Source organism: Polypterus senegalus, chromosome 2 (genome assembly GCF_016835505.1).
Source record: "Polypterus senegalus isolate Bchr_013 chromosome 2, ASM1683550v1, whole genome shotgun sequence".
Classification (NCBI taxonomy): Eukaryota; Metazoa; Chordata; class Cladistia; order Polypteriformes; family Polypteridae; genus Polypterus; species Polypterus senegalus.
This window is the reverse complement of record NC_053155.1, coordinates 87,287,955-87,303,442: the sequence shown is the minus strand read 5'-3', so window position 1 is coordinate 87,303,442 and position 15,488 is coordinate 87,287,955. Positions and strand designations below refer to the sequence as shown.

The following is a 15,488-nucleotide window of genomic DNA, read 5'->3' as shown; positions in this document are numbered from 1 at the left end:
AATTCTTAATTGAAGTAGTAAAACAAAGGAAAATATCTTTTTCCAAGAACACAAATACTAATATACTAATAGTACCAGCAAACTAACTCTTTCAGATGTTTATCCATAAACTTGTGAGGCTGACGTCCTAAGCCACGTTCCTCTGGTTTAATCGTTTAGAGACGTTGCAGCAACTGGTGGCACCCGTAAAAAAATAAAATGGCTTCAATATGGATACAAAATAATTTAAATTCTTAAAATAACTTTAAGCAAAAATTAATACAGGGGGTCCTTGGGTTACAACATACAACGTTTCGAGTTTACAACGCTCACTCCCATAAAAACTTAAAAAAATTGAGACGTGAGAAGGAATAAAGGTAAGGATTTTTTTTTACACTCATTTTTTCTTTTACTACAGTACAGTGTACAGTACAGTATATTTATGTCCTTTTCCTTTTTCTGTGGCATAGTTGTGTTTTTATGTTCTAGATTATGATTTTGCAAATGTGTTAGGACAGGTATGTGATTTAGGCTAGGGTGTGTTTCGACTTACACCAAAATTTGGGTTACATCACTGTTGTAGGAACGGAACTGTGTCATAACCTGAGGACCCCCTGTAGTCACTTTGAAATCTGCATATTTCAAAACCCTTGAATAACAGAACAAAAATCATTAAAGAGTAAAATCATAAAAATTTTGAAATGAACCCACTTCACGAAGCAAGCAAAGTGGCAAAAAATAAAGAACGTCTTCTACTTACTGCCCCTTTACAACATATGGTCATATACAAATATCATTACACTTAATTTAATTTTCCTATTTAATAGAGTATTTTTTAATTACTGCTTACTACTTTGCAGACACAAAATTCTTGTCCACAGGCCCCTTCACAGTCCAGAGCCATGATTTACTTTCAGTTACAGTCAACTGCACTCGATAACATGTATACAACTATGTCTCACATAATACAGTTCTATTAATGTTAGTGGAGGGTATCACACAATTAAATATATGTTAATGCAAAATTGCTATTAAGTGAATTGACTGTAGAGAAGGTCCAATCATTCATTATCTGCACACAGAAAGTGAAAAGATACAGTACCTAAAGTGAACATAATCAGTGCTATCAGGATCAAAGACTTCCCTAAGCACATTTGTCATTATTCTCTCACAAGGACTTTAAGGCCACATCCAACCTACAACATTTTTGTTTAAAAATGCATACATTTAAACATTAACAAAACATATCAAATCAATTCAAAATTAGTATCAATTTTTGCCTTTGTCCAAACTACCCCAAACTGTTTCAACCCCAGAAAATGGAGGCTTCTGAAAACACTCTCCAGAGCCACATACAGGTACCTCCGAAACACAGCTTCAGCATTGTGGAGTGGATGTGCGAAAATACAGTTTTTCAGAAACATGGACTCTCATTGCACTCTAATTTGTTTGTGCTGATTACCTGGCCACCCCTTACTGGATTTCACTCATTACAACATCTCATTTCCTGATTGGTCACCCTTGAAGGAAGAAAAACATAATCCAAATACGAGTGCACAGAAGAGCTGCTTTACATGGTGCTTATTGTGTTGCTAACCTGTATGCATCTTAATTGCACTTTGTACAGTTTTAATACATGCGCAAAAGGCAAACAGTTTACCAATCACTACAGTATTGCGATAAATCCTGTGGTCAGTGGTGTTAGCAGTCTTTCAAGGATAGTCGGTTTTAGGTAAGACATCTATGCTGAATGCATGCCTAGTGTAGCCTAGTGTCATATCCATTTTTGGTTGTTTTTGATGTGAACAGTAATAATTTCATAAATGATGGATGGAGATAACTTTTAAGTAAAAACACAATAGTATGTTGCCTAAGACACCTATTAAGGCAGAGCAGCTATAGCCAAACTCATTCTGAAAGTTGGTTTGCACACCCAATGAATAACTGCCTAAGGTTTTAACCCTAATCCATAAATGAGGACCCCCAGTCGCAGATTTTCAAATTCTTCCCCTTTCAAGGTAATACGACGGCCATGAAATTTTCTGACTTTTCATTTTGTGTTGTCTTGAAAAATGTGCCGAAATCCACTTCTCAATAGCTTAGGGCAAATAAGTGCTACAGTAGCACAAAGTAGTTGGGGGTCTCCAAGACCCCCCATTCATGGAAACGTTACCATTTACATACAAGCATTTTTGCTTCATTTTATATTTTATATTTGAATTTTCTATTTAAATTTCTATTTTCTTTGGTTTAGATTTTCTTAGTCCTGCCTGAGACATTGCTGGTATATAGTTTGTTGAGGAGCAAGTCCAGTTGATGTGTTTATGAACAATGAGTCAACGACCAACAAAGAAATTCAATGCAAGTGAAGCCCTGGCTGAAATAATCAAGAAATTGTTGGATTTCGATACATCAGACAACTCAAATGAAGAGGACAATGATGATGGAAGTGGCACTGCATTAAGTGATGAGGAAACAAAAACTGATGATGAAACAGCCCCGTGGAGATGTAGCAAATGTAGCTAAGTAGCGACGCTGTCACATGAGCCCAAGGGAAAACTAGAGAGATAAAGGCCGCTTGCTCCCAGTGCAAACTTCTGGTGTGCCAGGAACATTCAGCGCGTTACCTTGTGTGTCTGGCCTGCAAACAAGTTGACGGTGAAGCAGATTCTGAGTGACTGTTCTGTATGCGAATCAGACGTGTAACTGACGTCTTGTTTTAGTGTTACTATGACTGTATTTTAGATGATTTGGTGAACACTAAACACACATTACTATTACAAAAGTAACATGTAAACCATTGAAAATTTACATCACATTTACTTCATTTCAGAGGTAATAAATATTTCTGAAGCTATTGTATTGCTTTTTAGGCAGATTTAACCAGTTTAAAATGGTCTGCAAGACCCCCCCATTCATGGAAGCGTTATAAAAATGGCTTTCATGGATAAGGGTTAATCCTGCACTTCATCTTCTTTCTGTAGATTGTGAATTAGTATCCAACCTTCTTCTTTGTTTCTTTACCCATTACCCAAACTTTGAAATCTCTATATTTTCTTCAACCTCAAATTTTGAACAAACGTGATGAAGGCAGAACAGTTTCTAGTTTTCATTGAATGTTTCACTGTGAAATTAACTGTTCCTACTTTTCTATCTTGCACACATCTGTCCATATTGCCCTCCTTTGAGTCGGTTCTTACCGATAATAAGGCTGAGTGAAAATCCTACAGGTGCCAGGCTTGTGACCAGTCCTGCTGATGGATTATAAACCATTTCTGCAGTTCCAAGAATAAAACCACCTCCGATCCAAGTGGCTGAAAAAAAAAAGCAAAAAAAAAAAAAACGAGCAAATTTTAAGCAAGAAAGAATTTACCGATAGAAGAAACTGCACATGTTGTCACGTGTTTCATTAAATTGAATGTATATTACAAAATGTCAACATTAATTATACTTTTAAATAATGCCAACTTCTTATAATCTGATTATGTCATCACTAAACAAAATGCAATCTTATCCATGTAAAAAACTAAGTATCACAGCCTGACAGAGGCTCTACCCATGAGCCTTCATCTTTAATTTTTGGGGGTTTACTCAGCTGAACTTGTATTAAAATGTGGGATCAGCTCAGTGCTGTTTTCAGTGCTGATTTGTTGAACGCATTACTCTACAACTTGTCAAAAAACTTTCTTTAGATTTTACTTAAATAATGTCAATTACTGAGCAATTCCCTAGACAAGGTTTGGAAATAAAAAAGTGAATTAAGACCTGGCGCGTTGCCCGAGCATTACACCTTGTGACCCTTGGATGGCTGCCTAGTCCTGCAGTGCTGTCTTGCTGTTTCCGTTTTGGAAAATTCAGACTTTGGCTCACACCACCGCCTGACTGAATCCTTCAACATATTTCGATTTTGGATCTAGGGAGCATTGCATGCTTAAGGTTTCCTCACAAAGATTCATGTTTGAAGCAATTTTTTTTTTATATCAGGGTTCAGTTCCTTTTTAAGTAGTTTTTCATATGTTTGCCTTGAGGATGTAGAATTATTAAGGGAATAGGAGATTTGCCAAAAATGATGCTGGGAATCTGGATTTTTGGGCTTCGTCTAATCTAGAAGATTTAATTTTTACATCTCTTTTTCTTGTTATTAACAATATTTATCTGCTGTTCTGTTAACAGCATATTATGCTTTAGTTTTTGTGTGGTTGCCGTTATTTTATGATTATCGTGCATGTCATTGACACTAAAACTAAAAACTTTCAGATCCATTTCTCTTAGTAAACCTTTCAGTTTATAGTAATGAAATTTAAAAGTCACTTCTGAGAAGATATTAGTGTGATCAATACCTTATTGAAAAATGTTTAGCATGCGATTATCAGTTTTTAATGGTGAATAACACCAAGCATTTCCTTGAGTCTCTGATTTTTGATTTTGGCTTACATATTCATTCACCTCCAGAGGTCAGATTTATAAAACTTGTGTTTGCACAAAAATAGCCTACCATCCAAATGTTGGGACTTATTAAAGAAAGCTTAATGGGAGAACAGTTGTATATTTATGGCAGCTTTGACCTATCTGTATACAACATCTCTGAGAAACTGGGAAATGACAACACCCTTCATCAAGTCGGGCAATGCAGACAAACCAGCTCAATAACAACTCATACACACAATAAATCATATCACTGAGCTGTTACTGGATTGTACATCCATCCATTCATTATCCAACCAGTTATATTCTAACTACAAGGTCACGGGGGTCTGCTGGAGCCAATCCCAGCCAACACAGGGCACAAGGCAGGAACAAATCCCTGGGCAGGGTGCCATCCCACCGCAGGGCGCACACACACACCAAGCACACACTAGGGGCAAGTTAGGATCAGCAATCCACCTAACCTGCATGTCTTTAGACTGTGGGAGGAAACTGGAGCACCCAGAGGAAACCCACACAGACACAGGGAGAACATGCAGACTCCACGCAGGGAGGACCCAGGAAGTGAACCCGGGTCTCCTAACTGCGAGGCACCTCAAAAGCGATAATTATCATGTAGACTGTATTCTACTTCTCTTTTAAGAGGGTTAATGCTGCATTGAACAAGGAACATTTTTGGTTTTTCATCAAGTTTATATAGGTAACTTCTTAGGAAACTGGCTGATGGGGCTAAGAATATCTCAGCCTAGCTTCACTCCATTATGCCGGATGTGCTGGACGCCATTAACCAACTGGTAAGGCAATACATCTAGTTTTCATATGGCGTTGTTATATATATACAGGGCAAGTCAAAATTATGTTAACATTTGAATGGTGGAAACAATTTATTCACAAAACATACTTCACATGTGCAAGATGATTTACAAGAATGTCTCAACCTGTTCACCATTATGTTTAACAAATGTACCATATGTGGCATATAAATTGTCCACAAAAATTGTATACAACTATATACAACTATATACATAGCAGTACCATTAGTGTTAACATAATTTTGACTCACCCTGTATATAAAACATAACATGTTCTTGCCAACTTAAAAAGGCAATATGCAGCACTGACCAGCTCTCCAAAAGTAACTGGAGCACTTTAATGCACTCATATTGCAAATAAGAGCATCTAGTGAGAATGAAGCTGCTTTTATTAACTGTAAGGAGTGACATTCCATTAACCCACAAGCCATCTGTGACACTAAGATGACACTGACAAATGTCATGATTGGTGGTCTGTGTCAACCTGTGATTCATTTACTTTGAAGCAGATGTGACGGTGCTGTATGTGGTGGGAGGCTTGTTGAAAAGTTAACCGGGTGAACCCGCAGTTTTGCATATGGCCTGTATTATTCATGGTAACACAATCATGGCTTTACATATACCAGGCAGTAGTGGCTATCTGTTCAGATATTACACCTTTCCTTAAACCCCAGAACACAGAGGAGAGGCGATATAATGCTGTACATGATCTTGCATGGCCAGTTGCAGAGCACAGTCATATGCTTTTGAAAACAGTTTGCAGGGTCTTGATACGTCAAGAGGGAGGCTGCTCTACCAGCCATTGAAGGTCTACAGCATTGTGACTGCATATCTATCTGATTGATTAGCATTGTCCACGTATGGTTATTTCCAAGGTGGATTTAGAGGCACGTTCACATATGTACATTTACAAGATGGTTGTGATTGATAAAGGAAATCTGCATAGATAGGTGCATACACCAGATTTTATAAATTGGAGTTTTATTGTCATATGCATTTTTGTGTTTTTGGCATTCACATTTTTTTCACGTTTGAATTCACACAAATTTTTATAAAATGAGACCTCAGGTCCTTCCTGATGCCCTATGAACAATTTCACTGTTACATGAGAATTACAGCAAAGTGACAACAACTTTCTGAGCAAACCAGAGTCACTGTTGCCTCTTTAACCCCAACAGACAGCCGCTCATGACACAAAGTAAAAGCACAAAGAAGTATTTTTAATTCTTCTTCTTAATTGCAAACATAAAATAACTGACCACATAAGCATTCACTCCCTTCAAGCCCATATATAGTAGGTGCACCTTTGGCAGTGATGACAGCCTCAAGTCTGTGTGGCTAGGTCTCTCTCTATCAGTTTTGCACATCTGGACAATGAACGCCTTCCTCATTCTTCTTCACAAAGATGCTCAAGCTCTGTCAGGTTGCATGTGTGAACAGCCTCTCTCAAGTCCAGACACAAATTCTCAGCTGGATTGAGATCTGGTCTTTGACTTGGCCACTTCAGGATTTTAACACTGTTGTTCTTAAGCCATTCCTATGTAGCTTTGGCTTTCTGCCTGGGGTCGCCTTGCTGGAAAACAAGTCTTTTCCTAAGGTAGAGGATTCTTGTAGACAGCATCAAGTTTTCCTTCAGAATTTCCCTCTATTTTGCCTCATTTATTTATCCCTTCTGGGCCTGCTGCAAGGAAGCATACCAACCACACACTGCTGCCACCATTATGCTTCATAGTGGGGATGATGAGTATTTGATAATGGGCACAGACCAAAAATGAACGTTTTGGCCATCAGATTATTTAACCACAGAACCTTCTTCTAACTGACTTCAGAGTTTCCCATATGTTTTTTATTTTTAACAGTGGCTTTTTCTTCCATAAAGCTGTGACATATGAAGCACTAAGGCAACAGTTGTATCCACTCATCCAATCTCATCTACTGCAGCTTGTAAATCCTTTAAAGTACTCATAGGTCTGTTGCTGGCCTCCCTCACTAGTTTTGTTTTTGTACAATCACTCAGTTGCTGTGGATGGCCTGCTCCAGGCAGATTTTCAGCTCTGCCATATTCTTTCCTCAACTTAATGATTGATTTAACTGGACTCCAGAGGATATGCAGTGACTTAGGTATTAGAAGGATTACTTCTTTTGCCTTTGGTGTCTTACACAGTAAGAGTTCCTATTACTAATGTAAACCATAGAGCCACAAGGTATTGAAACCAGTGTGCAAATCTTGATTGCAAAACCTTGCACAAAAAGTAATTAAAAACATAGTCCGTTTTTACTCGTATATCTATAATATCTCTTCCTTCATTCTTCCCATATCAAACCTTTTTATCATCTCATATCTACATCCCCATACAAATCGAAGCACCACTGATTTAACCTCAATCCCCAAATAACGAGGAAAAGGAAAAAACATTTCCAAATACATACATGAGGATGGTATGTCTGATTTCACCACCAGCAGCTTTCCTATAAAAGTCAAATTTCTTCCTTTCCACATATTGAGTCTATATTCTATCATTTTTATTTTGGCTTCCCAATTTCTTTTTCCTCTTCCTGTCTTGTAGAAATTGACGCTTAAGATCTTTATACAATTCTTGTTAATTGAGAGTTAATAAAGGGTATCTCTCCTTTTTTTCATTTATCAAAGTACATCATTACTGACTTGTACCAATTCAATGTGAACACTAATACCTCCTGCAAGAGCCCAAAAATATTACTTAAACAAATCTCTATTATTTATAAGAAAGAAAGACTTATCGTTTGCATATTAGGATACTTTCAGTGTCCTATATCCTCCTTTTTCTTAAATGCTTGGCCACTGGTTCAATATACATAACATAAGGCAATGAAGTGAGCAGGCAGCCTTGGCACATTCCTCTCCCTGTTTAAACTGACTTTATTTCCCACTCCCTTGTACATTGTTTTTAACCATCCAATAAACTGTGTGCCGAAGCCAAACTTTTCCATCACTCTGAATAGAAACTTGAGATTCAATTGATCAAATGCTTTCCACTGATCAAGATTAATTAAAATCCTAGGCATAATCCTAACTCTAATTCCTGTCTTCTACCCAATCTATGACATCTCTCAACAGTAACAAATTCCAGTCTAATTTCTTCCCTTAAACTCCACAAGTTTTATCTTGATTTGTAATATTTAGCAATACCTTTTCAGCCTATTTGTGAAAACATTTGCTACACATTTATAATCTACACAAAGTAATGTTACAAGTTTCCAATTTTTCAAATCAGATTCAACTTTTTTTTGTACAGAATATAAGCTATCCCTGTTGCCATAATTTTCCTTCCCTTAAAATCTCTGCAACCATCTCATTCAGTAAGGGCTGTTAATGGTAGGGCTCTGTGCTCCCTCTTTCATAAACGGCAGCCTCTTGAACCTGACACTATTGATAGTCATGACCGGGATGAGCTGTACAAATGAGGACACCACATGAAGCAAGCGGAAGGTGCAAAAAAAGTGTACAGTGCCTTTATTAAAAACAGAATCAAAAGTATTCAAGTAAATAGTGCAGTGTTTCAAAACAATCCATAAAAACATAAATCAATAAATATTAATTAAAACAAGGTTATAAATCCACTGGCAGGAACTGTTCTTTTCTTTTTTAAACCCGCTGCCTTTTTTCTTCCTTTAACTGTCAGCTCCCGTGCTACCTTCACAGGCCTCGCAGCGCAGGGGTCGCCCGATCTGCGTATGCAGCTGACTTTCTGCACATCCAGATGCCTTCCGTCCCACAGCTACGACATCACTGGATCAAGACTTGGGTCCCCAACGCCCAGGGCGCTCACGCTGGGGCTCTCCTCCCAATCCTCCAAGACCCCTGCTCCCATCCCTGTCAACCAAACTCCCAGTCACTCCAGCTCCTCGGAACAGTTCAGCTGGAGCGACCACTTTCAACTTCTTCCCACCAAGTGTTGGCCTCACACTCCTTCTCAGGGGTTCTTTTCTTCACTATTTGCATTGTCCCTCACAAGCCTGCTCCCTTTCACTTGCTCGCTCCCGCACCGGCTCTTTTCTCCTACTGCCTTCTGTCTTTCTTCTAACCTCTGTCTCAGTCTTTCTTTTTCTCTCATCTCGCACTCGCACTTCCCCTTTTAAAAATGGGGACGTTACACAGGTGTGGTGATTAGCAGCTCCTAGCATCAATTATGGCCAAAAGCGATTACGCACCCATACACTTAAGTGTGGGACTGCCCACACTGTACCACAGAAACCGCTCCTGCCATGCTACCACTCCCCCTCCTTAAACTCGCAAGTGTTGCGATCACGTGGACCTCACTTTACCACAGGGCTCTAAAATCTCCCAAAAAGTAAAATTCTTCAGGTAACCCATCTGTTCCTGGTATTTTTCCATTTTGCATACACAGAGTTTCAGAGTTTCTTTCGGGTCTCTCAAGGTAATTTCACATTCCAATCCTGCCATTTGCTTTTTAATAACTGTTTATTTAGCCATTCAATTAGAAATTCTCTCTAATCTTCTAATCCTGAGTATTCAAAGAACAGATCACCATAAATATCCTTCACCACCCTTAACATGTCTTCTTTTTCTGTCTTTATTTGCTCTGTCTTATCTCTCAACTCACGCAATATTTTCCATTCCTCCATAGATGAGCTCTGGAGTTCTGTGCAGTTTTCCAGGTTTTTATGCTTTTTCTACAGGTCAAAGGTCCCAAAAGACAAACATGCTATAACCACACATGGAAACAATCTTTTTCTGGTCTAAAGTGGATAGCACACAAGCCCACCTACTCTCCTTTAATGGCCTGCTTGAGTTTAGAGGTTGCTTGCTTGGCAGTATCTGAAATAGCTGTCGACCCTGATGTCCCTGGCCATAATATTGATCAGGGCAAATCAGCACTTCACCATTGTGTAACACTTGACTCATCTCATCTCCCTGTCAACTAGTTTATGTGGCTATTCTTAAAAAAAATAATGTGTTTGTTATAAACCTCACAAATCACAGTGGCACACTTAAAACCTTTGCCTACACTGTGACATTAATCAATGACTCGAAACTGCCTTGTTGTGTTTGTGCAGTGGCAGAATTTCCTTCTATCAAGAGTTGTTAGGATTTGATTCTGTTTACTGCAACACTCTACTGGGAAACGGTTGTTCTGAATTAAAATTTATTCAGGTCCTCAATGTGGAATTATGTGAAATTTGACAATATAGGAATAGATCTAATTTGCATAACCTTCTGGTAAAAGACGTTTATCAAAGTATCATAAGTGCACCCTTATCATTTGTCAAAGTTGTACACTCCAGCACCAACAAAGTCCAATTATCAATACATTATCATTTATTAAGCCAGGAACTTAGACGAGATTTTCTTACTCTGACCTGTTCAATGTATTCCAAACCTGTACCAGGTACTGTATATCTCAACAAGCATTCACTTCTGTGGTTACTATCCGGCAGAACTCTGCCTTTGGCTATGCCTACACTACTACATTTTCATTTAAAAATGCAGAGATAAGCCTCCATTTTTGACTTTTTTCCACACCATCTTGGTGTTTTTAACTCTTGAAAATGGAGACCTTTCCAGAGCCACATATTTCTGAAAATGTAGGCTCTGTATTGTACAGTAGTATGGATGAGTGAAAACAAAGAGTTTTGAAAATACAGACTCTAATCGCACTTATTATGTGGCCTTCTCCGATTGGATCCTGGTCATTACATTTTCTCAGAAAATTTGTTTTCCATTTATACATTACTCTCAGTAACAATTCCACATCATTATCGGTAAAAAAAAAAAAAATGTGTTTTTTGTTTTTCATATTTGCTATTGCTGTTCTTTGTGAGTAAACATAAGCTGCAAATGATTATCTGGAGTGGAGGATACCTCTTTCTTTTATGCCAATGTGTGCATGCCCAGTGTAGGCAAACAGTTATGTCATATGCTATTTCAGTGTAGACAGAGACACTTTCATAACCAATCTGAAAACACTAGTGTGGACGGAGATGGTTTTCATTTCAATACAAAGTTTTTGAAAGAATACACAGAGGTGTGGACATAGCCTTCCTCTCTACTTAGATCTATATTGGAATCCGCTTGATTCAATCTGAGGGATTTACCAAGATGTTTCCACAGCCTGTGTGGACTGTTGCCTTTTCTATCTCCATTAGTTGTTACCATTACCTTTTCCAGAAGAAAATAAAAATTAAATTCATGATACTTTTTGGGGTACAGTAAATGAAGCTGTACTGAGGGATTAACAATAAAGACTGATTACTTACCAGTCATTGTGAACACACCCACCCAGGCACTGAGGTTTCTTCCGCCTACCACTGATACTTCGCTTTGCTCTCCTGTGCATTTTTCCTCCTCTCTTTTGGACTTTCTTGATGCCCAGATGCCAGTGATGAGGATAATCACATAAAACACAATGACAGCTAACAGACCTGGGATGTGCACTGCCATCTTCTAATTACCCTGAACAAAAATATTAAGAAAAAAAAAAAGACGTATTAAAAAACCTCTACTTGTATACCTCACTATGAAGTAATTCAGAAAAACACAAAAGTGATTTTACATAACACCTGTAATTTTTTTTGGATATACTTTGTTAATCCTTGAGGGGAAATTGTCTTTTCGCATGACATTTGGGGGTACAATGCCACTGGTGCATTTTTATATTAAAGGGCCAATTATAGAATACAGTAATCCCTCCTCAATCGCGGGGTTGCGTTCCAGAACCCCCCGCGATAGATGAAAATCCACGAAGTAGAAAACATATGTTTGTATGGTTATTTTTATATATTTTAAGCCCTTATAAACTCTCCCATACTGTTAACATTATTAGAGCCCTCTAGACATGAAATAACACCCTTTAGTCAAAAGTTTAAACTGTGCTCCATGACAAGACAGAGATGACAGTTCTTTCTCACAATTAAAAGAATGCAAATATATCTTCTCTTCAGGAGCAGAGAATTTCAGAGAGAGAGAGCGCTCGCAAAGAAAAGCAAATAATCAAAAAAATCAATACGTGTGCTTTTAAGTATTCCAAAGCACCGCAATAAAGCGGCATTTTTTACAGGAGCGTCAGTATCTTCTAAGCAAACAGCCTCTGTGCAAACAGCCCCTCTGCTCACACCCCCTTCGTCAGGCGCAGAGAACGTCAGAGAGAGAGATATTAAAGCAAACCATCAAAAAATCAATAAGTGTGCTTTTGGAAGCACCGCGATAAAGCGGCATTTCTTAGAGGTGCCTCCGTATCCACTAGGCAAACAGCTTCTGTGCAAACAGCACCTCTGCTCACAGCCCCTCCGTCAGGCGCAGAGAATGTCAGAGAGGGTGAGATAGAGGCAGAGACAAGCAAACAATCGAGCACTGCGCAGGAAGCATATCTGATAGCATTGAGGAGTTTTAGTTAATATGTAATACATGCTCTGATTGGGTAGCTTCTAAGCCATCCGCCAATAGCGTCCCTTATATAAATTAACTGGGCAAACAAACTGAGGAAGCATGTACCATAAATTAAAAGACCCATTGTCCACTGAAATCCGAGAACCAGCAAAATATCCGTGATATATATTTAGATATGCTTACATTTAAAATCCGTGATAGAGTGAAGCCGCGAAAGTCGAAGCGCGATATAGCGAGGGATTACAGTATTAGAATAGGTTCCCTTCTGGCAGTAATGGAACTAGAACCGGCAACCTTCCATGAATTTGATTCATCTAGGTTTTATCATACAAATATTCAACAGGGAAAAATGATTTCCACACAATAGCTTCAGCAACAGAAAAAGACTTTTCTCCAGAAAAAAAAAAAATTATGGTAACTACAGGTTCTACCAGAATGATTTTTGAATAAAATGAATTCAGTCATTTAACTGTAGTCATTTAATTTATTGTAAAACAAGGTAGATGTCGGGCAAGAAAAAAGGAACATTATCTGTACAGTTAAATTGTTTAAAGCAGTACAGATCACTGTTCGAAAGCTTTTTAAAGAAATCATGAATAGTCCATTCATCCATTTTAAATTTTATATGCACTTGAAGGGCATCATAACAAAACTTCATCCGTGGAATGGAATTTCTTTCTTCTTAAAAATAATGGGAGCCACAAAAAAGTGAAAAAGTTAATTTTTAAGTTTTAATTTGCTAGTGGGACAGGGCAAGTGACTTCTATGTGGTAGTTATTATACTCTTGAAGAACCAATTTGCCTTTTATCATAGAATTCTGCAACATCCATAAGTCTAAAAAAGGCGTTTCAAATAAAATATCGACATTTTCAAAACCAATGAGGGTTGCCATTTGCCAAAAATCAAACCTTGTAAAATGTATGAGCCGGTTTTGTAGGTTGATTGCTATTGTCCATTAGCAGCATACATTTAGACTTGAGGTTTTAAATGCACAGTTGCTTGTAAAAACGATAACTTACAATATCTGTAATGATAACGTTAGCTTTTTACCGGCCATTTTATCTCTGCCTATTGTGTATTTTACACTGGCTAAAATTACCTGAGGGCCAAGTTTGGGCCAGTATTTTCAAAGATTGTCACACAGCTTGACTATGAGTTATGTTATGCTTTTGATTAGCTTTATACTTAAAGATCCCCCTTTGTAACTTAACCAGCTCAGTTAGATACTATAACTACAAAGCAAACACAGTGAGAAGTACTGGGGCTCCCGTAGGCAAACCCTGCATAATTGATATCTCAAAAACTGAGAAATATAACTTGGGTAAAGTGTTAAATTGTATCTTTTCAGATGGGAATCTGGATACAACTACCAAAGATGACAGTTCTTCAAGTTAAGACCATTTCCGGCAGGAAGAGAAGGGTCCAGGTGGAAGGACTCCGGAAGTGATGTCAGAGGGAAAGAAAGAAAAGATGTTATCATTGAGTGCCAACCACTAGAGTGGCAGAGAATTACCCTTAAACTCTCCCCTATGCACACACACATGACAATACATACTTCCAACAACTGTGATAAGAGGTTAGCTTAGTCATAAAGGAGCAATCCATGCCAGAGCCTCTACAGTAGCTAACAATTAATGAAAGCCAATGGGCATTGTTTGGTGCAAGATGTCAACAAATGTTAGCTTTGTTAGCTTCCTTAAGGATTATGTAAGTTACTTGTTTCTGCTCTGTGTGCAGCTTAGCATTGATCCTGTCTCCGACCTATACCAATATTTTCATTTACATTTACTTATTTGGTTAATGCCTTTATCCATGTCTATCCAGCAGGGGGTGCTAGCTCCCTGGTTAGAACAAGTTATTTTGTAATTGCGGCATTTAGAAAAAAACTATATAGATATAATGTAAAAAGGCGCTATCCCTCCCATAGTGATACGGCGGTAAGAAATCAAATAAGAAAGAATAACTTAGCTTTCTTTAATGACGATTTATGCGGCATTACAGGCAAAGGAAGCCAATGACAAGACCATGTGAGAGTCTGCCATTTTTGTCGCTGTGCTGGAAGGAATTTTCAGTATCAGATGATGTAATCTTCCATCCGTCTCCATCGGTTTCGAGGTGTGCCGGGCAATATTCCAAGGCTTTATACTCTTTCTCCATGTGCAGACCCCTACTTAGGTAAATCATGCCATTCCAAACAAGGCAAAGAGAGGATTCAATTTCATGCACACAGAAATAGTACAATGCCCATTTTCGAATTTGTCCCTTTCTCATCTTCTAATGCTTGCCTAGCAGTTCTAAATGCTCAGCCCCTCTGTACTAAATCTGGCTCAGCTGTGCATGTAGAAAGAAAAGAAAAGCAGATTTAAAATATTTGCACAGAGCACAGTGACATTAAAACTTATATTCTTATTTCACCATGGCACCATATAATAGGTTTATATATATATATATATATATATATATATATATATATGTATGTATGTATATATAGTAAAAGATGCAACAGTAAGCAGCATAAAGGTTTGGGGTTATCCGGCCCCGTATATTGTACACAATCCACAATTAAAGAAAAACTCCGGTCAAAAATACAAACACAAATATGTTCATATGCGCGACACCATTCTAGGCATCGGCGGCCATTTTATAAGGGAGGAGCCGGAAGTGGAGGAATGCTGGGAAGGAACCGTGAGGGAGGATGGGACTGATGACGTCAGGAATGATGGCGGAGGAAGGGCGGAAGTAAGCGTACTGTGGGAAGGCTTATGATGGCGGAGCGTCTTTTTTCCTGGAAGAAATCAAAGGAGAAAGGTTAGTACCCGCCACTCTCTGCCGTCGAACGTCTTCCGAAGCGGTTTAAGGTCCGTCCGTGGTCTCCTATTCGCCT

General features: G+C 38.4%; 1 protein-coding gene across 2 annotated transcripts in view; it reads right to left on the bottom strand.

The window, feature by feature from the left end:
• The window catches only part of LOC120523132 (high affinity choline transporter 1-like), a 59,845-nt gene that overhangs the window by 22,522 nt on the left and 21,835 nt on the right, over nucleotides 1-15,488 (bottom strand). For both annotated transcript variants that reach the window (XM_039744132.1, XM_039744131.1), the window contains exons 2-3: nucleotides 11,475-11,670; nucleotides 3,180-3,293 (exon numbers count right to left, since the gene is read on the bottom strand). In XM_039744132.1, coding sequence (XP_039600066.1) covers nucleotides 3,180-3,293; nucleotides 11,475-11,658 — 298 coding nt within the window. In that variant the 5' untranslated portion in view covers nucleotides 11,659-11,670. The remainder of the gene's footprint in view (nucleotides 1-3,179; nucleotides 3,294-11,474; nucleotides 11,671-15,488) is intronic.